We start from the raw sequence: 27113 nt of genomic DNA on the forward strand, positions 1-27113 counted from the left end.
AACAGCCAATTCCTATTGGCTATCTGTTTTACATGTGGTAATGTAAGTTTCCTTGTTACTTTCTCCATATGTCTCACCCTCTCCTCCCCTCCCCCTGTGTCTGTAAGTCTGTTCTCTATGTCTGGGTCTCCAATGCTGCCCTGCAAATAAATTCTTCGGTACCATCTTCCTAGATTCCATATATATATATATGTTAGTATGTGATATTTATCTTTCTCTATCTGACTTACTTTACTCTGTATAATAGGCTCTAGGTTTGGTGTCTTTCTTTTTGTTTGTCATTCTCTTTGTTAGGCAGTACAGGGCTGGTTCAGTGACTCATAATAACACCACTCTTCTTGAACCTTTGTCTTTTTTTGCTCTGCCATTCTTAGAGCATAGCTTTCATCTTCAAGGTTGCCTTGTGCTGTGAGATGGTTGCAGGAGCTTTGCTATCATGTATAACTGACAGGGAGAAGAAGGAAGAGGGAAGAGCAAAAGCTACACAACTGCTGAATTAGATCCTTTAAAGGAACTGTCTATGATGTCTCTCAACAGCCTCTAATTACATCTGACTAAAATTTAATTGTGTTGACACCTCATTTGTCAGGGAGGCTGGGAAGTGTAGGCTTATTTATTTACCTATTTAAGTTGGACACATTGCCATTTGCAACAAAATTGGGATTCTGTTAATAAGAAATAATGGGCAAATGGATATTGGGCAGGCAACTAATAGTCTGTTTAGTTGTTCCTTTGTCATCCACTTGCACGGCAGCTACGAGGGGTAAGGTATAATCTGTGATTTAAAATAGAGTGACAGCTAAGTGCCTCTGCTTGATGCTAAGACTTATTAATCTGGTGCTTTAAATTCTTGAACAAACTGACTTTCTGAATAAGCAAATAAAATGGATTAAATATGAAGGTGTTAAGTTCTTGAGAGCATTTCCTAGTGGGGAGAACACATAGTATTTTGAACTGAGAACTGGCTTTACAGATCTCTGACTCAGAAATGTTTGCATTTTGAATATTGCAATGGGAACCATTAATTATTGGTTAACCATATTTAATGAAAACATATTGCTTCCCCTGGCAGAGGGCTTGGCAGCCTACTCCAGTATTCTTGCCTCCATGGAGGCAAGAGAACTCCATGGACAGTAGAGTCTGGTGGGCTACAGTCTGTGGGATTGCAGAGTCGGACATGACTGAGAGACTAACACTATTACTTAGAAATTTTGAGTTTTGTGGAAAAAAGGTAAGTTTTGAAATTTCTTAGATGTTAGTTTAAAAAAAAAAGCATTGTGTTTCTTGCGTTTGGATTTGCAACTGTTTTTCGAACAAAATGCTGGTGATGTTTATTGAATACTACAAATTATAGAGTAAATGATAGCAGCAAAATGTGATCTTTTATAAATCTGTAAGTGCAAATATTCTTACTGTGTGCCAAGAATTTAGGGAAAAAGGAAACTGCAGTGGAAAATTTCCAATTAAATGTGTGGATTTTGGCATAATTACTTCCTTCAGCAATTAAAGTGGCATTGTAATGGCTGGCAAAGCTCCGAGATTAGGGCACGCAAACACAAAGCTGTTTTAACAGTGCCATTGTGTTCAGTGTGTGGAATACATGACCTCAGTGCTTCTTGGGGTAGGGGGTAGGCAGTATTTGGCAGTGACCTATCTCTTTTTCTCTCTGTTTTTCTCTATCCCTCTTTTCTCTTTTCCTTCCTTTTTTCTAAAATTGGGTTATCATTTTGAAGGACCATGAGATAATCTGACAGGGAGTATTTTGGAGCACATAAAATTATATTTTGAGTATAATTTTTTGGAAGAGACTTCTCTGTTTTTAACGAATGATTTTAAAAAGTATATTGGTTCTTGGATTTTTAAAAATATTTTTTCCTTCAAATTCTATTCTGTGTCTTTAGTTACTCAGTATTATTGACCTCTATGATGTGTATTTTGTACTTTGGTGAGTACTGTCAGATCTTAAACATTCATAATAAAGATATTAGTTTAAATGGTCTTAGGAAGTTACTGGTAAATTGAAAGCTATCTTGCCTGTTCTTTCTGTCCATGTAAAATGCCTACTGTCTGCCTGTTTGGGGATTAGATATGGGACAGTTTTCCTTTCATGTTTTGAATATGTGGGCAATGAGAAAACATCCTCATTGAAAGCAAGATGTTAGAAAGTGTTAAAAAATAATACTTGGGCACTGAAGGAGGCATTGGGAGGAACATAGGGATGAAGGAGCACAAATGTAAATAGACCAGTATGACAAGTGTGTATTGAGAGCTTAAGTAGAGGTCATGTACCGAGGGATTTCAAAGACAGCTTCTCAGAGAAGGTGACGTGGAGCTGAGTATTGAGGATTAAATAGGAGTTGGCTAGATGAAGAAGTGAGGAGAGAGCACCCATGAGGGAGCATGAAATGTGCCAAGGAAGGTGCCTGCGAGCTCAAGTGAATACAGAAACTTCCACTAGGAGTCAGGACTTTTTTTCTGCTCTGTTTATAGTTTGCATTTCATGCTAAATACAATGGGGAAACATTTAATGGTTTAGAGTCTGGGAATGATGTAATGGGATTTATGTTCCTGTTGAGGTTGGATTGGAGGGTGCTCAAATTGGATGCAGGGAAATTAATTGGGAGATTATTGTGGTTGTCTGTTTGAGACTTGGAGGCACCTGAAATCATGGTTGAAATAGAGTAGAAAGGATGCTTTTAAGCCATATTAGGGAAGAACTAGCAGGATGTGGTGACCAATTTGGAGCATGAAGATAGAGGAAGATGGTGGGTGGATGATTTCCAGATACTTGGTTTGGCTGACATGTATAGATGTCACATACATGTATCGCATGTCACATGGATGTTTGGCTGACACATCATCAACATGATGTGGGTTGTGATTGAGAATAAAGGAGGAGAGACATGTTGGATGGATGATAATGAGTTGAATTATAGAGACTGATTTTGAGACATCTAAGTGGAGGTGTCTTAAAAGGCTAGTATGACTTTGGGGATACCTTTGACTTCTGATATTGAGCTTATTGCTCTGTGCACTCCTTCTCAATCTCTTAGCTTGCTTCTTTCATGTGCTCATTAAGTGTTGGTATTTTCCAGAGTCCATATTAATCACTCTTCTCCACACCATTCCTACTCATCTGTTCTCTTGGCTTCAACAGCCTGCTCCATTGAAGACTCACAGATTTTTATCTCTAGACATTTATCCTGAGTTCTAGTTGCTCAGTCTAACTGTACTTGTTGTCTTAATCTAGATACTCTTTAGGTATCTAAAGATCAGCATGTCCTCATTTTCTCTCATTACTTTTATAGTGTAGCACAGTCTAATGCTCAAGAGCACAGTTGCTAGAGTTAGACTTTCTAGGTTTGAGTCTTAGATCTGTCCCTTACTAGCTTTGTGAGTTTGAGAAGATAATGTAGCTTTTCTGTGCCTCAGGTTTTCTGGGTCCTCACTGGTGAAGTGAAAATAACAATATATACCTCACAGGATTGTTATGAAGATCAAATGAGAATGATGCCTGGTACACGGTAAACATATCATCAGCTCTAACTAGATCTTTCTGTATGTCCTCTTCTGGTTAATGGCACCACTCTTCAGTCAGTTCCCCAAACCAGAAATGTGAAATTTATCTTAACTCCTTCGTATCAATTCATTCCATATGAAAGCGATCATTAAGTCCTGTCAAGTGTCTGTTCTCTTTATTGTCTTCTCTCTTTCTTCACTACCTTGACTATCACTGCCTTGGGGTTGACCTTTATCATCTTCTTCCCCAGTGACCTAGACTGGTTAATGACTAGTCTCCCTATTTTTTGTCATTCTCTGTAGAGTCCCCCTTTCCGACTCTTTGCGACCCCATGGACTGTAGCCCGCCTGGCTCATCTGTCCATGGAATTCTCCAGGCAAGCATACTAGAGGGGGTTGCCATTTCCTACTCCAGGGGATCTTCCTGATACAGGACTTGAACCTGAGCCTCCTGCACTGTAGGTGGATTCTTTACCACTGTGCCACCCGGGAAGCCCGTGACTTTTTTTTCCCCTTTGATACAATATGTAGTATTTTATGAGTTAAACATGCATACAAAATCAGCACACTGCTCTAGACATAGGATTGGCACATTGATCAAAGCATGGCAAGTCAAATAAATAAAATGTATTATAATAGACCCTAAGGAAGTGTGTACCACTGTTAGGTTATTTTTTAGCATAATTTTGTTCAGCAGAAGACTGTAATCTTTAGTGGCATTTACAGTTCATTTTTCAGTCTTGAAATTGAAATTGATCTGTAATTTGATCAATTAAAACTCTTCCGTTCCCTCTTGTTTTCATAGGAATAAAAACAAACAAAAAAAAACCCCCTGAATCTTCTAAAGTCTTCTCCAGACACTTCTCACCTCATCCTGACCTTTCTTTAATACTTACAGTTCCATGATGTTCTGTGTTGTGTAGACCTCTCTCCCATGTCTTTATACCTCCTGATCTCCTGTGATGTCCTTCCTACTTCATGTGTTTCTGAAATAGTTTTTTCTGACTAGTACCCCAAGAAGAATAGATTATTCCCTATGGTGTGTTGGTCCTTCACCTTATCAATCATAGAACTTAACTGTAGAGCTTGTTATGCTTATTGTAGTTATTTGCATGTTATTTCCCACCTGCCACCTCAACATCTACTTCTGCTTCATTTAGTATGCCAAAGCCTTTGACTGTGTGGATCACAGCAAACTGTGGAAAATTCTTAAAGAGATGGGAATACCATACCACCTTACCTGCCTCCTGAGAAACCTGTATGCAGGTCAAGAAGCAACATGTAGAACCATACATGGAACAATGGACTGGTTCCAAATTGGGAAAGGAGTGCATCAAGGCTGTATATTGTCACCCTGCTTATTAAACTTATATGCAGAGTACACCATGAGAAATGCTGAGCTGGATGAAGTACAGACTGGAATCAAGATTGCTGAGAGAAATATCAATAACCTCAGATGTGCAGATGTCACCACCCTAATGGCAGAATGCAAAGAGGAACTAAAGAGTCTCTTGATGAAGGTATAGGAGGAGAGTGAAAGTTGGTTTAAAACTCAACATTCAAAAATGTTGGCATCTGGCATCTGGTCCCATCACTTCATGGCAAATAGATGGGGAAAAAGTGACAGACTTTATTTTCTTGAACTCCAAAATCACTGCAGATGGTGACTGCTGCCATGAAATTAAAAGACACTTGCTCCTTGGAAGAAAAGCTATGACCAACTTAGACAGCATATTAAAAAGCAGAGAGCTTACTTTGCCAACAAAGGTTCATATAATCAAAGCTATAGTTTTTTCAGTAGTCATATATGGATGTGAGAGTTGGATCGTAAAGAAAGTTGAGCACCAAAGAATTGATGCTTTTGAACTGTGGTGTTGGAGAAGATTCTTGGCAGTCCCTTGGATTACAAGGAGATCAAAACAGTCCATACTAAAGGAAATCAGTCCTGAATATTCATTGGAAGGACAATGCTGAAGCTGAAGCTCCAATACTTTGACTACGTGATGGGAAGAGCCGACTCATTAGAGAAGAGCCTGATGCTGGGAAAGCTTGAAAGCAGGGGGAGAAGGGGATGATGGAGGATGAGATGGTTGGATGGCATCACCAACTCAATAGATGTGAGTTTGAGCAAGCTCCAGGAGATGGTGAAGGACAAGGAAGTGTGGCATGCTGCAGTCCATGGGGTAACAAAGAGTCAGACATGATCGAACAACTGAACATCAACAGCCTCCCTCTAAGACTAAGGTTGTTTGAATGGATCAGTTATTTGAATTAACTTATTGGAACTTAAGAGTTATACCTCTTGGCTTTAGTCAAGGGCAGATGTTAAACATTTATTCATTGAACAGACCATCTAGCTAGTCATCATTAATGTCTATATTGAACAAAAGCATGTTCATAATTTATTTGCTAAGGGCGAGAATTCTTTTAGCTTTTCGGATACAGTCATTGCTTGCTTTTAGGTTTCTGAGGGTCACTCATTTCGTAATTGAACAATGATCATATTTCTTAGTAACTAAGTTTCTGGAAGAGCCAATAAGAAATGTTATCAAAGTGGTTCTTAGACCATAGTATGGAAACTGTTCTCTACTTTTTGTTCAGGAATCAGGAAACCATGAAAGAGAATTGACTTATTGCCTCAAGACCAGCTGTTAAGACTGTGTAGATTAGTGCTTTGTTGAAATGAGCTGAGAGAGAAGTAAGGCATTTGGATTGTGGCTGCTATGTGGCATAGAGAGGGAGGCACTACTCCTGCCTTAAAATCTGTACAGTGCAATCAAAGGTGAGGCATTCAGGCTAAAGAAGGGAGTCAGTTTAATACTACATCTCTCCAGATTACTCTTCTCACTTTAGCTTGAAGGTCCATTTTTGAGGAAACTGGTGCATAATTTATATTCACAGTAATAGCAAAGGCACCGTCACTTTTTCCTGCATTAATTCAGTGAAGTAATTTTTTCATTAGATCTGCTTTCAGGAGAACCAACCACCTGAAATTCAAATGGATGGTTGTACTTAGTGATTAATGAATTATTCATGATTCTTATATCAGTGCCCTGGCTCCCTGTCGATTGAGGCTGGAATAAGGAACTGAGATTTCCAAACCAGTGCAACTGGTCAACTTCAAGGGGACCAATCGGGTGGGGTCTCAGGCACTTCAGATCCACATTTCATTCATGAAATGTTAAAAATTATCAAAGCTGTTTTTTGTAGATGAGAGAATGCTAAAATATAAGGGAAAACACCCCATAGCTGTATTGTAGCAATAATAATAGTACTACTTTTTTCTGTGGTGCTTTGGTTTTTAAAAATTTGCCATGTGTTGCATTTCATTTGATTTCATAGAATTATTTCAAATTAGTAGAAAAGGAAACATGTTTAGAGAATTTTGCCCATTCCATGGTAGAATTGGGACTCTATGCGAGGTTCTCTGTGTTTCATTTGAGGGTTCAGCTCTCACAGCAGGAGTGTGCTGGGCATATGGTTTTCATGCTGCTGTATCACCAGAATGACGTGACTCTTCAGAGAGCCAGATTAATCACTCTTCAGAAGAAATTTCTCTCTGGTGCTTTGTTGCACTCAAATCCTGCTGTGAAGTCAGAAAAGACTTTGAAATGGCAGGATTTGGTTACCAAATCTTTTGACTTTTGGTGGGAATGTGTGTGTTGCAGGTAGAACTGGTTAGAGCCACGAAGTGGGTACTTGAAACCACTATTACTCTTAATGAAAAGTTCTGTTTACTTAATACAAAAGTAGAGATAAGTGTAAGCTATATCTGTTGGCTTACTTTTTAGCCAAACATATGATAATTATTTGCTATTTAAAACGTATGATACCTTCTCTTTTGCTTTAATGATGTTCAAAGGATTGTTACTACATCTACATTATAAACATATGGTCATAAGTATAAGTTGAAACAGATCGCAGCACAAAGGATTTAAGTAACTAAAACCTCGTTTTTTCCTTCCTATTTTCCTTCTTCTTTCTGTCTTTCTTCCTACCTCTTTCTCTTTAAGAAAATACTTCACTGACTTGTTAAATACCATCATTCAGACCTGTGTATTTTATTCTTGGCATCTGTATAACTGAAACCTCATTCATGGTCCTGATAACTCACACAGGGGCCTCTACTCTTTGCTCTGGAGTTTTGTTCTGTTTTCCCTTTATCCATTTTGATTCTCAAATTAACTTTCTCTTTTTAGGCCTTGGCACAGAGTAGGTCTGATTTTCTTAAAGTGATCACTGAAAACATCCCAAATAGCAAATATTCTATTAATAATATAGATCCTGGAGATTATTAAAAGAGTTTCTAATTATATGTGCTTAGATGTTTTTAAAAAGGCACAATGGTTGTCTGAGGAGGCCTAACAAATAGCTGAGAAAATAAGAGAAGCTAAAGGCAAAGGAGAAAAGGAAACATACACCCATGTGAATGCAGAGTTCCAAAGAATAGCAAGGAGAGATAAGGAAGCCTTCCTCAGTGATCAGTGCAAAGAAATAGAGGAAGACAATAGAATGGGAAATACTAGAGATCTCTTCAAGAAAATTACAGAAAACAAAGGGAACATTACATGCAAAGATGGGCACAATAGAGAACAGAAATGTTATGGATCTATCAGAAGCAGAAGATAATAAGAAGAGGTGGCAAGAATACACAGAAGAACTATACAAAAAAGATCTTCATGACCCAAATAACCACAATGGTGTGCTCACTTACCTAGAGCCAGACATCCTGGAATGCAAAGTCAAGTGGGCATCACTTAGGAAGGATCACTATGAACAAAGCTAGTGGAGGTGATGGAATTCCAGTTGAACTGTTTCAAATCCTAAAAGATGATGCTGTGGAAGTGCTGCAGTCAATATGCCAGCAAATTTGGAAAACTCAGCAGTGGCCACAGAACTGGAGAAGGGCAGTCTTCATTCCAATCCCGAAGAAGGGCAATGCCAAAGAATGTACAAACTACTGCACAACTGCATTCATCTTACATGCTAGTAAAATAATGCTCAAAATTCTCCAAGGCAGGCTTCTGCAGTTGGTGAACTGTGAGCTTGCAGAGTTCAAGCTGGATTTAGAAAGGGCAGAGGAACCAGAGATCAAATTGCCAACACCTGCTGGATCATCAGAAAACCAACAGAGTTCCAGAAAAACATCTACTTTTGCTTTGTTGACTATACCAAAGCCTTTGACTGTGTGGATCACCACAAACTGTATTCTTAAAGAGATGGGAATACCAGACCACCTGACCTGCCTCCTGAGAAATCTGTATACAGCTCAAGAAGCAACAGTTAGAACAGGACATGGAACAACAGACTGGTTCCAAATAGGAAAAGGAGCATGTCAAGGCTGTATACTGTCACCTTTCTTATTTAATTTATATGCAGAGTACATTGTGAGAAACGCTGGGCTGGATGAAGCACAAGCTGGATTCAAGATTGCCAGGTGATGGACAGGGAAGCCTGGTGTGCTGCAGTATGTGGGGTCGCAGAGAGGCGGGCCCGACTGAGTGACTGAACTGAGCTGACTGAGATGTTTTTAAAAGAGTGTTATTCTTTCTTATATTATCTGGTCCCTTCTAAATGGTTTTCTATGTGCATGTGTGTCTCTTCCTATTAGATTTCATACACCTAAGTACAGACCCATGGACACAGCATCTCTCTAGGATTTCTTAGTTTTTCAGTGAATTTTTTGATAAGTAAATAATATTATTTATTCTGGTAGAATTTTTTTTAAGAGTGAAACAAATCTGTAATTTCACTATCCTTTATTTTAGTTGCATCAATGACATTCCGAATGAAACTTAGCCTTTGGAGTCAAGGAGTAAATTTATTAACCTGCCTAAGAGGCTATTAGAATTTACACTAGTGCTTGCAAAATAAATTTGCTGTAAGTGGAGGAAATTTTGCTCAATTTTACCCCTGTAATGCCCTTTTTTAAAGTATCAGTGAAGCTAAAGCCTTGGGTTTGCAGCCTTCTCACTGACCTTTACTGGTTGTATAAGCTGTTGTTTACTGAAATCCCATCTGTGTTGAAGCTGTGTTCTGCCAAATTTCCTACAAAACTGATAGTAGTTCCATGTCATTCAGTTCAGTTCAGTCTCTCAGTTGTGTCCGACTCTTTGAGACCCCATCGACTACAGCACGCCAGGCCTCCCTGTCCATCACCAGTTTCCGGAGTTTACTCATGCTCATGTCCGTCAAGTTGGTGATGCCATCCAACCATCTCATCCTCTGTTGTCCCCTTCTCCTCCCGCCTTCAATCTTTCCCAGCATCAGGGTCTTTTCAAATCAGTCAGTTCTTCGAGTCAGGTGGCCGAAGTATTGGAGCTTCAGCATCAGTCCTTCCAATGACCATTGAGGACTGATTTCCTTTAGGATGGACTGGTTGGATCTCCTTGCAGTCTAATACACTCTCAAGAGTCTTCTCTAACAGCGCAGTTCAAAAGCATCAGTTCTTCAGCACTCAGATTTCTTTATAGTTCAACTCTCATATCCATACATGACTATTGGAAAAACCACAGCTTTGACTAGATGGACCTTTGTTGGCAAAGTAATGTCTCTGCTTTTTAATATGCTGTCTACGTTGGCCATAGCTTTTCTTCCAAGGAGCAAGTGTCGTTCAGTTTCATGGCTGCAGTCATCATTTGCAATGATTTTGGAGCCCAAGAAAATAAAGTCTGTCACTGTTTCCACTCTTTGCGCATCTATTTGCCATGAAGTGATGGGACCGGATGTCATGATCTTAGTTTGCTGAATGTTGAGTTTTCAGCCAACTTTTTCAGTCTCCTCTTTCACTTTCATCAAGTGGCTCTTTAGTTCTTTGCTTTCTGTCATAAGGTTGGTGTCACCTGCATATCTGAGGTTATTGATATTTCACCCGGGGAATCTTGATTCCAGTTTGTACTTCATCCAGCCCAGCGTTTCTCATGATGTACTGTGCATATAAATTAAATAAACAGGGTGACAATGTACAGCCTTGATGTACTCCTTTCCCTATTTGGAACCAGTCTGTTGTTCCATGTCCTGTTCTAACTGTTGCTTCCTGACCTGCATACAGATCTCTCAGGAGGCAGGTCAGGTGGTCTGGTATTCCCATCTCTTTCAGAATTTTCTAGTTTATTGTGATCCACACAGTCAAAGGCTTTGGCATAGTTAATAAAGCAAAAGTAGATGTTTTTCTGGAACTCTCTTGCTTTTTTGAAGATCCAGTAGATGTTGGCAATTTGATCTCTGGTTCCTCTGCCTTTTCTAAATTCAATTTGAACATCTGGAAGTTCACGGTTCATGTACTGTTGAAGCCTGGCTGGATAATTTTGAACATTACTTTGCTAGTGTGTGAGATGAATGTAATTGTGTGGTACTTTGTGCATTTTTGGCATTGCCTTTCTTAGGGATTGGAATGAAGACTGACCTTTTCTAGTCCTGTGGCTACTGCTGAGTTTTCCAAATTTGCTGGTATATTGAGTGTAGCACTTCCACAGCATCATCTTTTAGGAATTGAAATAGCTCAACTGGAATTCCATCACCTCCACTAGTTTTGTTCATAGTGATGCTTCCTAAGGCCCACTTGACTTCATATTCCAGGATGTTTGGCTCTAGGTGAGTGATCACACAATTGTTATTATCTGGGTCATGAAGATCTTTTTTGTATAGACCTTCTGTGTATTCTTGCCACCTCTTCTTAACATCTGCTTCTGTTAGGTCCATACCATTTCTGTCCTTTATTGTGCCCATCTTTGCATGAAATGTTCCCTTGGTATGTCTAATTTTCTTGAAGAGATCCCACACTGTTATTACCCACTGAATCATTAAGGAACATTTCCTGTGGTGAGGCCAGTGGTTCTCCAACCATGGTGAACATCAGTCCCCTGGTGCTTGTTAAAGAGTCTAGATGCTGCATCTTTCCCGAATAGATCCTCAGTGTCTGTGGTCAAAATACTTTCTGGTGGTCCTGGAGATACTTTTTGGGAAACATTGCCATTGGTTCTGAAATTTAGTTTGAATGGAATTTTGTGATTTTTAAAATTATGACTCTTCTAAAAGTTGTGAAGCATTCTAAGTGTGTTTAAAAGCAGTGTTATAGATATGTTTATGAATTCTCTTTAACATTGCAGAATCTGTACTGAGTTATGTGACATTGTAGATGTAATTATAAAATACTCTCTTTCCTGTAGATTTATTTATCTAGTGCATATTAGCATGCCATTTTAAAGAAAATGTTTATTTGAAAAAAATCTCCTTTTTAATAAGCTCCTATCAGGAAAGAAAACAAATAAAAAAAATATCAAATTGCAATATTTTTTCTGCTGTTACTTCCTACATACCCAACATTTATCTCCACTTAGTCCATCCTAAAGGAGATCAGTCCTGGGTGTTCATTGGAAGGACTGATGTTGAAGCTGAAACTCCAATACTTTGGCCACCTGATGTGAAGAGCTGACTCATTTGAGAAGACCCTGATGCTGGGAAAGATTGAAGACAGGAGGAGAAGGGGATGACAGAGAATGAGATGGTTGGATGGCGTCACCTACTCAATGGACATGGGTTTGGGTAGACTCCGGCAGTTGGTGATGGACAGGGAGGCCTGGCGTGCTTCGGTTCATGGGGTCACAAAGAGTCAGACACGACTGAGCGACTGAACTGAACTGAACCCTATGTTTTGTGTGTGACCGTATTGGAGAGAAACGTTAGGTATTTAGAAGATACAGTTTAATGTGTCTTTATTACCTCTTAAAATGGACAGTATTTGATGGTGTTAATATTAGTCTTGAAGGTGGATGAAGCAATGAATTTTTTAATTACCAAAGAGTTTAAGGATTAACTTCCACATCAGATGTTTTTCTAAATGTATGTTCTCTGAAAATAAAAAATAGTTGACAATACACAGTAGTCTAAGGCAAATGTTCATTAATTCCAACTAAATGAGAGAATTACATATTCCAGTGAGGTCATTATAATAATGTATGTGTGTTAATATTCAGTATAAGGACCCTTACTCACTCCTCCTTTTTTTTTTGCAAATACCTCTTTTATAAGATGGGTCTTGCATTGAAAGGTTGAAAATTATGGATATTGATTTGTAAATTGATCAGTGATAAGAATTCCTTTAAATGCCTTAATCTATTCTTTCTTTTTCTTCTTTTCTTAGGGACTTTCTCCCTCGAGGGTCAGGCATTGTAACTAGAAGGCCGCTAGTGCTGCAGCTGATTACTTCCAAAGCAGGTAACGGAAAAGGGTGTTTGCTACTTGGATGACTGTATCTGTGATACCTGTCATTGCAGGATTTTGGGTCATAGCAGCAAAAATGTTTTGGTGATCATTAGCTGCCTATATGTTTCTCTAAAACACTCCCTTTTTCATTGCTTTTTAAATTCCTTTTATTACATTTATTACATTTCAATTCCTTTTATTTCATTTATTCTCATTGTAATATATCTGTAATTTTACGGTGTGACATAACTTCTAGTACTCCTTTGGTATGCTTCCTTCCTGCCCCTATGTGTGTGTGCGTGTCTGGGAATTTTTTTTAAGTAATTTAACATCCACCTGAGGTTAAGAGATAGACAGGATCCAGGTTGGACATTGACAGTCAGCCAGTGGCCTCTTTGCATTTTCTGAGTCAAGAGATAGGTAGACTCCAGTTGAGGAATTTACACCAGCCTCCCATTTGCTCTCGAAAATGGTTATAACATCAGAAACAAGGTAAATAGCCAGTCTTTGTCTCTTGTTAACACCTCAAGGGAATAATCATGGCAAGGACAAAGAGAGGCAAAGACCTTTCTGAGAAAAAAGATAAGGGAGTTCAGTTCAGTTCAGTCCCTTAGCTGCCCAGCCGAATCTGACCCTTCGCAACCCCATGGATTGCAGCATGCCAGGTTTCCCTGTCTGTCACCAAATATCGAGTCGGCAATGCCATCCAACCATCTGATCCTCTGTTGTCCCCTTCTCCTCACGTCTTCAATTTTCCAGCATCAGCATCCTTTCCAATGAGTCAGTTCTTCGAATCAGGTGACCAAAGTATTGGAGCTTCAGCTTCAGCGTCAGTCCTTCCAATGAATATTCAGGACTGATTTCCTTTAGGATTGAATGGTTGGATTTCCTTGCAGTCATAGGGACTCTCAAGAGTCTTCTCCAACACCATGTTCAAAAGCATCAATTCTTCAGCACTCAGCTTTCTTTATAGTTCAACTCTCACATCCATACATGACTACAGGAAAAATCATAGCTTTGACTAGATGGACCTTTGTCAGCAAAGTAATGTCTCTGCTTTTTAATATGCTTTCTAGGATGGTCATAGCTTTTCTTCCAAGGATCAAGTGTCTTAATTCATGGCTGCAGCCACCATCTGCAGTGATTTTAGAATCCCAAGAAATAAAGTCTGTCACTGTTTCCATTGTTTTCCCATCTATTTTCCATGAAGTGATGGGGCTGGATGCCATGATCTTAGTTTTCCAAATGTTGAATTTTAAGCCAGCTTTTTCACTCTCCTCTTTCACTTTCATCAAGAGGCTCTCCAGTTCCTTTTTCTTTTTGCCGTAAGGGTGGTGTCATCTGCATATCTGAGATTATTGATATTTCTCTCGGCAATCTTGATACCAGCTTGTGCCTCATCCAGCCCGACATTTCACATGATGTGCTCTGCATATACGTTAAATAATCAGGGTGAAAAGATAAGGGAGACATTACACATTTGCACAAAGTGTCCTTGAAACAAAAAGCCAGAGGTTAATTCCAGGGTGTAATGAGTCTTGCTTCTCTCAGAAGCCTTCACTTCAAGATTCATCTTGACTGAGGGGTGCATGAACATCCCATGGGAGGGTCCCAGGGTAGGTCAGGTGTGATAAAAGAAACCAGATAACTGGCCTGAATGAAGACAAAGTCCTGGAAAAACTGCCTTATAGAAATGACTAACAGCCTCTTTACTGTGCTCCTCCTCACCAGGGGGGACGCCCACACCCTTTAGGTGTGCATCTCTGCCTTGCTTCTGTCTCAACCAAACAAGCTGTTTTTCCATGTGCTCTCCCACTTGTTGTGCTGTGTCTCTAAAAGTAAACGTTTCAACTGCATTTTCAGTTTCTGCCTCTGTGATAAATGCATTTTTCACAGGGGGAAAAGATATAGGGAAAAATAGCTTGTAGCCACTAGCCCTTGCTGGTTTGGTGGCTAGGATTCCTGGTTTTCATCCAGGCTACCCAGATTTAATTCCTGGGCAGGGAACTAAGATCTCTCATCATGCCACTGTTCCAAAGAATAGCAAGGAGAGATAAGAAAGCCTTCCTCAGTGATCAAGGCAAAGAAATAGAGGAAAGCAATAGAATGGGAAAGACTAGAGATCTCATCAAGAAAATTAGAGATACCAAAGGAACATTTCATGCAAAGATGAGCACAATAAAGAACAGAAATGGTAAGGACTTAAGAGAAGCAGAAGATATTAAGAAGAGGTGGCAAGAATACACAGAAGGTCTATACAAAAAAGATCTTCACGACCCAGATAACCACGATGGTGTGATCACTTACCTAAAGCCAAACATCCTGGAATGGGAAGTCAAGTGGGCCTTAGGAAGCATCACTATAAATAAAGCTAGTGGAGGTGAAGGAATTCCAGTTGAGCTATTTCAGTTCCTAAAAGATGATGCTGTGAACGTGCTATACTCAATATGCCAGCAAATTTGGAAAACTCAGCAGTGGCCACAGGACTGGAAGAGGTCAGTCTTCATTCCAGTCCCAAAGAAGGGCAATCCCAAAGAATGCTCAAACTACCACACAATTGCACTCATCTCACATGCTAGTAAATTAATGCTCAAAATTCTCCAAGGCAGGCTTCAATAGTACATGAACCGTGAACTTCCAGATGTTCAAGCTGGATTTAGAAAAGGCAGAGGAACCAGAGATCAAATTGCCAACATCTATTGGATCATCAAAAAAGCAACAGAGTTCCAGAAAAACATCTACATTTGCTTTATTGACTATGCCAAAGCCTTTCTGTGGATCACAATAAACTGTAGAAAATTCTGAAAGAGATGGGAATACCAGACCACCTGACCTGCCTCCTGAGAGATCTGTATGCAGGTTAGGAGGCAACAGTTAGAACTGGACATGGAAAAAAAGACTGGTTCCATATAGGGAAAGGAGTACATCAATGCTGTATATTGTCACCCTGTTTATTTAACTTATAGGCAGAGTACATCTTGTGAAATGCCAGACTGAATGAAGCACAAGCTGGAATCAAGATTGCCGGGAGAAATATCAATAATCTCAGATATTCAGGTGATACCACTCTTATGGCAGAAAGTGAAGAAGAACTGAAGAGCCTCTTGGTGAAAGTTAAAGAGGATAGTGCAAAAGTTGGCTTAAAGCTCAACATTCAGAAAACTAAGATCCTGGTATCCAGTCCCATCACTTCATGGCAAATAGTTGGGGAAACAGTGGAAACAGTGACAGACTTTATTTCTTTGGGTTCCAAAATCACTGCAGATGGTGACTGCAGCCTTGAAATTAAAAGACGTTTGCTCCTTAGAAGAGAAACTATGACCAACCTAGACAGCATATTAAAAAGCAGAGACATTACTTTGCCAACAAAAGTCCATCTAGTCAAAGCTGTGGTTTTTCCAGTAGTCATGTATGGATGTAAGAATTGAACTATAAAGAAAGCTGAGTGCAGAAGAATTGATGGTTTTGAACTGTGGCATTGAAGAAGACTCTTGAGAGTCCCTTGGACTGCAAGGAGAGCCAACCAATCTATCCTAAAGGAAATCAGTCCTGATTATTCATTGGAAAGATGACACTGAAGCTGAAACTTCAATACTTTGGCTACCTGATGCAAAGAACTGACTCATTGAAAAATACCCTGATGCTGAGAAAAGTTGAAGCTGTGAGTAGAAGGGAATGCCAGAGCATGAGATGGTTGGATGGCATTGCTGATTCTTGTTGATACACATGAGTTTGAGTAAGCTCCAGGTGTTAGTGATGGACAGGTAGCCTTGTGTGCTGCAGTCCATGGGGTCACAGAGAGTTGGACACCACTGAGCGACTGAACTGAACTTATTTATGCCACTGTCTCTGTTGCCTTGCCAAGATCACATTGAATATCTGTGTGCATGTCGTTGACTGAAGAAAAAAACATGCACATGCAACCTAACAGTTGAACACTGTCTTTGTGTGTGAGTGGGATGAAAAAGAATTTCCAAACTTGAGGCAGAATGAGGAGAGAATAAAGTTTATTAGAGTTGGAGACACTGTTAGAACAGTAGGCCAGCTCAAGGGAGTGTCGACCCCTTTCATGGGGTATTAGCCAGTTTTTATAGCCCCAGGACAGAAGAAAATTCCTACTGGAAGGGTGGCATTTGGTGATTGGTTAAGTTGCTATAAGATGGGTAATAGCTTGAGTATTTTACCTAATATATAGGATCAGGTAACTGCTGGTTTAGATTCCGAGGCTCATGGCGACAGTTGCTATGGGGCTGGCAGCTCCAGAGATTTTTGTTCTGTGACCTTGGTACAAGGCACCACACATATGACCTTGGTGTGCACCGAGCTCCACAAGAGTTATGTTTTTTTTTTGTTGTTGTTGTTGTTTTTTTTGGTGGGAATTTTTGCGATTTCAAGCTCAAGAGACAGCATTTCAAGTATCCCTGAGATAACTACTCCAACGAGGCAAGGGGGAAGCTATGATACATAGGAATTTTGCAACAAAGTGGAGGTAGAAGGAACAAAGACTACTGTTAATAAAAGGAAACTGGATATCTCAAGTTTAAGGAATTTAGCGCTTTTCTATGTATGACAAGATCTGGGCTCAGTGAAATAATTTCTTTGACATGCACCATAGCTATCTGGGGCCAGTATCCTGTGTTTTCACATCCTGAGTTTCCTCAGGGCTTATCTGTTCACCCTCTGGTGGTGGCTGTAATCGCTGATGACTGTGACATCCTTTGTTTACTGAATAGCACACAATATTCTATTTATCAACATATACAGTGTGTGTGTTATTCGATCCCTGGGTTGGGAAGATCCCCTGGAGGAGGGCATGGCAACTCACTCCAGTATTCTTGCCTGGAGAATGCCCATGGACAGAGGAGCCAGGGGGCTGCAGTCTAGTGGGTCACAGAGTTGGACATGACTGAGTGACTAAGTATACACACACAATACAGGTGTATTTGTATCTATATTTATATCTATATATGAATTTGTATCTAATGTACTATTTTGCTCCTCTCAACACCACAATAATTTGATAGGCAAATGAGCTTTGTTTTTATTTTTTGTTTCTCTGTAACCAGTGATGTGGAATTTTTTTGTGTTTGTATTTATTTGGTATTTGTATTTCTTTTGTGAATTGACTATTTTTATCTTTCCCCATTTCTTTTTGAGGATTTTGTTACTTTTCCTAGCAATTTCTTTGAATGTTTGAGATTGAAGCACTTGTAGTGTTCATGTCTCATAATTAGTAAAAAACCAAGGTTGTGGAGATTTACCCTTATGTTTTCTTCTAATAATTTTATAGTTTTGTTCATACACTTAGGCCTTTGATCCATTTTGAGTTAATTTTTATATATTGTACAAAGTAAGAACTCAACTTCATTTTCTGCAGGTATATTGTCTCAGGACCATTTGTTGAAAAGACTATTCTTTCTCCATTGTATGTTTTTTGGCACCTTTGTTGAAAATCAATTTGCCATAGATATATGGGTTTATTTCTGGGCTTTCAAGTCTATTCAGTTGATGTATATCTCTCTATTTGTGCCTGTACCATACTCTCTCCTTTTTCAAAAAATTTATTTATTTATTTTTGGATGCCCTGGGTCTTTGTTGCTGCATGCAAGCTATCTCTAGTTATAGCAAGTGTGGGCTACTCTCTAGTTGCAGTGCATGGGCATCTCATTGTGGTGGCTTCTCTTGTTGCAGAGCATGGGCTCTAGAGTGTGCAGGCTTCAGTAGTTGTGGCACACGGGCTTAGTTTCCCCTCTGTAGATGGATTCTTAGCAGAGATTGAACCATGTCCCCTACTTTGGCAGGTGAATTCTTAACCCCTGGACCACCAGGAAAGTCCTCATTCTTTCTTAATAACCTTTACTTTGTATTAAGTTTTCAAACTGAGAATAAGTTTTTCTACTTTGTTCTTCCTTTTCAAGATTGTTTTGGCTATCCTGAGTCTTTTAAAATTCTATGTGAATGTAAGAATTGGTTTGTTTTATCCCAGCAATGCAAGATTGATTTAATATCTGAAAATCAAGTAATGTATCACATCAATAGAATGAACACAGAAGTTAGAGGATCATCTCAATAAGCTTAGAAAAAAGCATTAAAGGAGATCTATACCCTGTCATGAAATACTTGTCAAATTAGGAATACAAAGAAACTTCCTCAAGGACATGTATGAAAAACTTACAGCTAACATTGTGCTTAATTGTGAAAGATTGAATGCTTTTCCTCTAAGACTGGGAACAAGACAAGGATATCCACTATTGTCACTTCTGTTTAGTGTTGTACCGGAAGTTCTAGCTAGGGCAGTTGGGCAAGAGAAAAAATAAAAAACATTCATATTGGAAAGGATAGAGTAAAATTATCTCTATTTGCAGATGATATAATCAAGTACATAGAAATTCTTAAGGAAATAATTAAAAAACTATTAGAACTAATAAATTAGCTCTGCAAGTTTAGAGGACACAAGATAAAGATACAATAATTAACTGTATTTTTAGATACTTGCAATGCACAATCAAAAAATTAAAGTAAGAAAATAATTCTATATACAATAGTATCAAAAAAGAAACACTACTTAGGAATGTATTTAACAAAAGAAGGGCAAAATTTATACTCTGAAAACTACAAACTATTATTTAGATAATTTGAAAAAATCCTATGTTCACTGATTGAAAGCCTTAATGATAAGATGGCAATACTTTACAATTTGATCAGTAGATTGAATGCAATCCCTATATCAATTCAGGGTTTCCCAGGTGGTGCAGTGGTAAAGAATTTGCCTGCCAATGCAGAAGACTCCAGAGATGCAGGTTTGATCCTTGGGTCGGGAAGACCCTGGAGTAGGAAATAACAACCCAATCCGGTATTCTTGCCTGGAAAATCCCATGAACAGAGGAGCCTGGCAGGCTACAGTCCATGGGGTCTCAAACAGTTGTACATGACTCTTTGAGCAGGTAAATCACAATTCAGCTGACTTTTTGGTAGAAATTGTAAATATTTTAACCCATTAAAAAAAATTTTTTTTTTATTAGTGGGAGGCTAGTTACTTCACAATATTTCAGTGGGTTTTGTCATACATTGACATGAATCAGCCATAGAGTTACACGTATTCCCCATCCCAATCCCCCTTCCCCCCTCCCTCTCCACCCGATTCCTCTGGGTCCTCCCAGTGCACCAGGCCCGAGCACTTGTCTCATGCATCCCACCTGGGCTGGTGATCTGTTTCATCATAGATAATATACATGCTGTTCTTTTGAAACATTCCACCCTCACCTTCTCCCACAGAGATCAAAAGTCTGTTCTGTACTTCTGTGTCTCTTTTTCTATTTTGCATATAGGGTTATCATTACCATCTTTCTAAATTCCATATATATGTGTTAGTATGCTGTAATGTTCTTTATCTTTCTGGCTTACTTCACTCTGTACAATGGGCTCCAGTTTCATCCATCTCATTAGAACTGATTCAAATGAATTCTTTTTAATGGCTGAGTAATATTCCATGGTGTATATGTACCACAGCTTCCTTATCCACTCATCTGCTGATGGGCATCTAGGTTGCTTCCATGTCCTAGCTATTATAAACAGTGCTGCAATGAACATTGGGGTGCACGTGTCTCTTTCAGATCTGGTTTCCTCAGTGTGTATGTCCAGAAGTGGTATTGCGGGGTCATAAGGCAGTTCTATTTCCAGTTTTTTAAGAAATCTCCACACTGTTCTCCATAGTGGCTGTACTAGTTTGCATTCCCACCAACAGTGTAAGAGGGTTCCCTTTTCTCCACACTCTCTCCAGCATTTATCGCTTGTAGACTTTTGGATAGCAGCCATCCTGACTGGCGTGTAATGGTACCTCATTGTGGTTTTGATTTGCATTTCTCTGATAATGAGTGATGTTGAGCATCTTTTCATGTGTTTGTTAGCCATCTGTATGTCTTCTTTGGAGAAATGTCTGTTTAGTTCTTTGACCCATTTTTTGATTGGGTCATTTAATTTTCTGGAATTGAGCTTCAGGAGTTGCTTGTATATTTTTGAGATTAATCCTTTGTCTGTTTCTTCATTTGCTATTATTTTCTCCCAATCTGAGGGCTGTCTTTTCACCTTACTTATAGTTTCCTTTGTTGTGCAAAAGCTTTTAAGTTTCATTAGGTCTCATTTGTTTAGTTTTGCTTTTATTTCCAATATTCTGGGAGGTGTAACCCATTTTTTAACATAAAAAAAGTCCAAGTTTAATCCAAAGGAATGAACTCAAATGATGTCATTGGAAAAAGTAAATTGCTTATAAATCTACAATGTACCAGGTATTATTTGAAGTTCTGGAAATTTAGCAATGTCTAACCAAAGTCTCTGCCCCTCTGGTGATTTATAGTCTGGTTATATCATTTAAAATGTATAGAAGGTTTACTCTTTTTCGTTATAAATGGAAACATTTATGTTTAACAAAAAGTGAATAGTTAGCATAATTTTTTTCCTTTCCATACATTTTTTTTTTAACATTTAGTTCTGAAATTTATTTTCATGTATGAAGAAACATGTTTTTCATACATGTCCCAGTCTCCTTTATCTTATATTCTATTCTTATTGCAGTCTATTTCTGACTGTCTTATTAGTTTCATTGTGCCAACACTACAGTGTTGCACCACACAGCATGTGAACTCTTTGTTCCCTGGCCTAGGTCCCCTATAGTGGAAATGCCTGCCAGGGAAGTCCCTATAGTGTTTAGCAGGTTTATAGTTTGTTTTAATGTCTATTAGGAATACAGTCCTCCCCCCCATTATTTATGGGTTCTTTTCTGTTGTGTCAAAGTTTAGAATAATTTTATAAAGACAAAATTATTGCCACTAGAATTATTTTAGCTTCAATAGATTCATTTAGAGAATAATTAATTTTTTAAATTGGAGTATAATTGCATTGCAATGTTCTGTTAATTTCTACTGTACAACAATGTGAACCAGCTATAAATACACATATATCTCCTTCCTCTTGAGCCTCCCTCCCACCCACCATGAGAATAATCAATATCTTTAAAATATTCACTATTTTTTCCAATACAGGGATCATGCTATATCCTTTCATTTGCTCAAATTTTATTCTAGTAAAATTCTAAAAATATAGCATCCATCCTTTTCTAGTTAGGATGTTCATATTTATTTTGTTGTTCTTGTAGTTTGAATATGATTGTATTCCATTATATTTTCTAACTCTTCTTTGCTGATCTGAGTAAAAGCTGCTATTTTCAATTTTAATTTTTAAATTAAGCATCTTACTCTACATTTGACAGATTAAAATATTTTTAATTGATTCTCTTAGGTATGTTAGTTAGATAATAATTTCATTTGCATTTCTTAATTTATTCAGCAAGTACTTATCATGCAAATACTGGAATGGCTGAGAAAAGAGACTTATTGACCAGAATGTTAATAAGCTTAGTTGCAGTGGGGGCTTTTTGTTGAGTATTGACAGGGAAAGATGTTCTTACACCTTGGACTCTTTTCAGGAGGGACATCATGTGCTTGTTCCTTATAGCCTTTTGTCAACAGTCTCTCAATCTTGTCCCTTCTAAGCCCCTGATCGTTCTTTTACTACTTCCTGTTAATCAGTGAAGATCATACCTCATTCCCCTCCTCTCTCTTCTTGTGAAGTAGACTAGAAATTCACCCTTCATGGAAAACTTATTGTCCCCACAATCCTTCAGGAACCTCAAAATGAGACTTTTTCATTGCAGTACTCTAGCTGATGCCAGCTGAGAACTGCCACCTCTTTTTTTTTTTCACCCTAAACGCACAGTGTTCATAGGGAAGTCTGTTATGACTATAGGCTTGGCTTGACTGAAGTCTAACGAAATGACAAAAGGAAAGAAGGGAGTATATATGTCACTGTTCATGGAATTTGCTTGTGCCTTCAGATCCTAACTGGGATAAATTCCATAAATACTACTTTGTCCTGTTAGATACATTCGTTCAACCAGTGTTTATTGAGTGATTCCTGTATATCAGACAGATACCCTCGTCATCATGGAGTTTGTTTTCTTAGAGAGAAACCAGCAGCAAGTGCCAAAAAAGGCCAAACAAACAGAAGGTTAGGCGATGAAAAAAGTGAGCATTCAAGCCATGATGGTATTTGTGTAGGCATAGGGAAGTTAGGTAATTCTAAGGTGGGAGCTGTTTATTTGTTTGAAGTTTAACAGAGGCCAGTAGGAATGAAGGTGGAATGAATGAAGAAGGGTAGTAGGAAGTGGGTTAAGGAGACAGTGTTGCTGAAACAGGAAGAAAGCTGGTTGGGTAGTGTCCTGTGGGCTGGGACCTTGAAAGGGAACATGATAGGAAGATTAGAGCCTTAAAGTAGGTGCCATTGAAAGTAACAGAGAGAAATGATAGAGTGATTCTAGGACTGAAAACTAGGCAAGGATAATTCCTGTACTCTTGACAAGCATGAAGGGATACCTCTTCTATTCCTCCCAAATGGAAAGAGGAAAATGTGGGGGAAACTGCCGGTAAGTCTGTACTTACTGCAGAGTCCTCCTTTGATGACTTCATTTTCTCTAGAAGTGGGAGACAAAGTATTTGCTGATAATGACTAGCTTATCTTTTTATTTCCACCAGTATATCTTTAATTTCTCTTTAATGCCCTATTAAAGAACCAGGTTGTGCTCCTAATTTGATGAAAATGCCTCTTGTGTTAAATTGTGCATATGATGTTTGCTATTTGTTTTGCCTTTTAATACTATTTAATAGTTCCTATTAAACTATCAAATACTATTTAATGGTTCCTGGTAATGAACTATTTTATTCCTAAATTTTAAAAGATTAAAAAAAATAACAAATAGATATATAATTTTATTAAGTTCATTTTGGCATTTATTGAGATGATCTTTTAAAATACTCAGATATGTTCACCCTTGTGTATGCTGTGTGTGCACAGTTGCTCAGTCGTGTCTGACTTTTTGTGGCCCCATGTGCTATACCCTGCCAGATTCCTCTGTCCATGGAATTTTCCAGGCCAGAATCCTGGAGCGGGTTGCCATTTCCTACTTCAAGGAGTCTTACTTTTATAGATTTCTACATTTATTTGATTATAGTAACTGAATTCCTTTACTGTACTGTTGAAATAGTTTCACTAATTTACTTAGGTTATCTACATTTGTCTCTATACACATCTATCTTGTAGATGTTATAGTGTGTTATCAAGTGAAAGCTATGCTAGTCGGAATAAAAACTTGAGTAACATTCTCTATCTTTTGACTTCTATTAGCTAGTGGGGGAAGGAGAGGGTAGGACAAATTGAAAGAGTAACACTGAAACGTATAAATTACCATATGTAAAATGGATAGCTAATAGGAAGTTGCTATATAACACAGGGAACTCAACCAGGTACTTGGTGATGACCTAGAAGGATAGGATGGATTGGAGGGTGGGAGGGAGTTTCAAGAGGTAGAGGGTGTATGTGTACTTATGGCTGATTATTTTTTGTTTTGTTTTGGCTGATTCTTGTATGGCAGAAACCAATACAACATTATAAAGCAATTATCCTCCAATTAAAAATAAATTAAAAAAAACTACCACTAGTGATGCATTTTGTTTTCTGTTTCCAAAAACCAGAAGGGCTGCTAATGTTGTTTATTACAAAGGATTATGTCTTCACCTCAGGGGTTTAGAGACAGCAGCCATGGGCAGTTAAAACCTGGGGAAGGTTAGACTTGAGACTGTGGTTGTGGTGGGTACTGAGACCTGGGTGTCATGTACATGGGAAATATTAAAAACCATGAGGATACTTAGTGTTCTGGTGCAGAGGTTTTCCTACCATAACTAGGATATCCTACCATAACTTTTATAAAAGGACTGATAGTCCAGGACAGTGACTGTGGAGAAAGCTAACAATTTGCTTCCATTTTTGAGCGTTAATTATGTACCAGCACTATACACTTTGAAGATGCTTTACTTAATTCTTTACTTAATTTTTACAAGAATATTCTGAGATTGATATCATGATTCCTATTTTAGAAAAAGAGTCCCAGCAAGGTTAAGCTATTTGTCCAAAGCTACACACTGTTGGTAGGAGTGGGGATTGCTATTAGTATAATATCTTGCTGACACAGTTAATATTGCAGTTTTAAGATAAGAAACTTGACATGCTTGAATTATATTTTCAGGACACACTTTAGATTTTTATCAGGCATTTTTAATGTTAAGAAATATAAATATGTGAATAATAAGTATAGAAATTGTTTGGCTAATTCATAATTATTGTCTAATTTCCAACATAATGCCCACATAGGAATATTTAACTGTTTGTCTCCACCTGCTGTTTTGTTAGTTGCTAAACCAGGCCAAAAATTAGTTAAAGGCATTATGCCTTATTCTTTGTGATTTGTTTTAGGACAATTAGTATTTAGCACAAAGGACATTCCAAGAAATTACTAAGTGTTTTGAAAAAGGGGAGGAAAACCACCATCTCTGTAAACATTTTTAAGTGATAAAGTTATGGTAGTTTGGGTTTCAGAGAAAAGTATATCTGAAGGCGTGGCTTTGGAGGACAAGAGCTGGACAAAGCATCAGTAAGGTGTCAGGTGAGGTCTGCAGTGTCAAGAGCAAGGCAGTAGGGAGCAGATCTTCATAAGACAACTCTGTTTTCAGTGCCTGGGGCCTTCCTCCAGTGCCAAGCTGGATCTGGGTTATGCCAGCTCCCTAGATCAGGCTGCGTACCTGTCTTCCCACCTCTGTCATCGGGGATGTCATGGTGGTAACCTGAATTTGGCCATGGTGGGAAGATTTACGGTGCTGTGCTGTGCTTAGCTGCTCATTTGTGTCCGACTCTTTGCGACCCAGTGGACTGTAGCCCGCCAGGCCCCTCTGTCCATGGGGATTCTCCAGGCAAGAATACTGGAATGGGTTGCCATGCCATCCTTGAGGGGATCTTTCCAACCCAGGGATCAAACCCAGGTTTCCTGCATTGCGTGTGGATTCTTTAGCGTCTGAACCAAGAAATGAGCAAATTCTACAAAGCAGAACTTCCAGCACCAGCAAGCCAACTGTTAAATATTTACCATCATACCACCGGTTTCCTTCTTTTCAACACCTGATCTTACTGTTTATTGGTTAAATAGCATGTCAGACTGTCATTTATGACTGAGTGTAATATTTTGATGAACTACTGAGTATACTGAAAGTGTCACTACTCTAAGAAGTGATCTGTTTGGAGTTTAATATTACCCCTGAAGGAGAGTTTTTTTTTTTTTTTAAGACATCAGACTTCAGATCATTCTCTGCATTAAAAGTTATTTTTAAGGATGCATATAAATAAAGCCTGTAGGTTATGGTTAAGGACAAGTGATTTTTTTCTCCTGGGAAACTTTTCTGTTAAAATATTTCTTTAAATGTTATTATAGTCCTTATTCGCTAAATGTTACAATCCCTCACTCTCCTTTGTTTCAATAACATAAATGTGAGAAAGAAAGGTATTAAAAATCAGAAATTTTCAAACTGGATTCATTAAAGGTAATTGTTCAAATTACTGAAGCATTCTTTCTTTTGTGGAAGATTTCCTTGCTGCTTCCGTGTGTCAAATATAACAGTTAATCAAAATTTGATTTAACACCTTATAACGTGCCTATGTTTTAAAACTGCCTAAGACTACTTACAATTTATCAGAGAATTATTATTGTTCAGTATTTTGGGTCCTTGATTAGAGTTGCTATAAACAATTGTTTTAATAAAGATGCTCAGTGACAGAAATCAAGTAATTTGTTTTCAAGGCACCATATAAATAACAGGGTGAGGTGGAGACACTTAGTTCAGGCAGCAGGTCTGAGAAGCAGCAGGAAGGCTTGTGAAGGTGGAGCATCACTGTGTTCTGAGTGATGGACTGCACACTGGGGTCCATCTTTGGGTCAGCATGGAGAGCATTATGAGTCCTGGTGGAACTGAGCCAAAGGGCGTTTGAGGAGATTGCTTCCTATGTCAATAGCCAGGGAATCATTAATTTTAGAGAAAAATGTCAACTTTACACAGCTGAGATGTTTTAAAGACGTTTGTACATTAGGTAGACTTTAAATCCTGACTTATATACAGTGGCCAGGACTTGTCTTATAGTTTCTTAAATTAGACTGACACATACTTAATGGAAACATTCAAGTACCATTTTGAATAACAAATGGTTGTTTGAAAATATCGTAAAACTATCTCTCATTTTTTTATTTGAATATTTGAGTTTAATTAAACTTGATACTGTAGAATAAGAGAGTCTGTTTTTGCAGAGGATGAAATGTTTATTGTTTTCCTTCATATCAGGTTAATCATATGGAAAACATTCTTTCTTAACTATAGTTTTGACCTTGTTCTACTATTTGTTCTACCCTGTTGCTTTCTATATAATGTACAGGTTACCACATATAGTGCAGAGTCATAGTT

At 38.4% G+C, this 27113-nt stretch overlaps 1 protein-coding gene across 5 annotated transcripts in view; it reads left to right on the top strand.

Moving 5' to 3' along the window:
• DNM3 (dynamin 3) overlaps positions 1-27113 on the top strand; it is a 614639-nt gene that overhangs the window by 89457 nt on the left and 498069 nt on the right. For all 5 annotated transcript variants that reach the window (XM_065935707.1, XM_065935708.1, XM_065935705.1 and 2 more), the window contains exon 2: positions 12662-12735. In XM_065935707.1, coding sequence (XP_065791779.1) covers positions 12662-12735 — 74 coding nt within the window. The remainder of the gene's footprint in view (positions 1-12661; positions 12736-27113) is intronic.

Source organism: Muntiacus reevesi, chromosome 5, assembly GCF_963930625.1.
Source record: "Muntiacus reevesi chromosome 5, mMunRee1.1, whole genome shotgun sequence".
Classification (NCBI taxonomy): domain Eukaryota; kingdom Metazoa; phylum Chordata; class Mammalia; order Artiodactyla; family Cervidae; genus Muntiacus; species Muntiacus reevesi.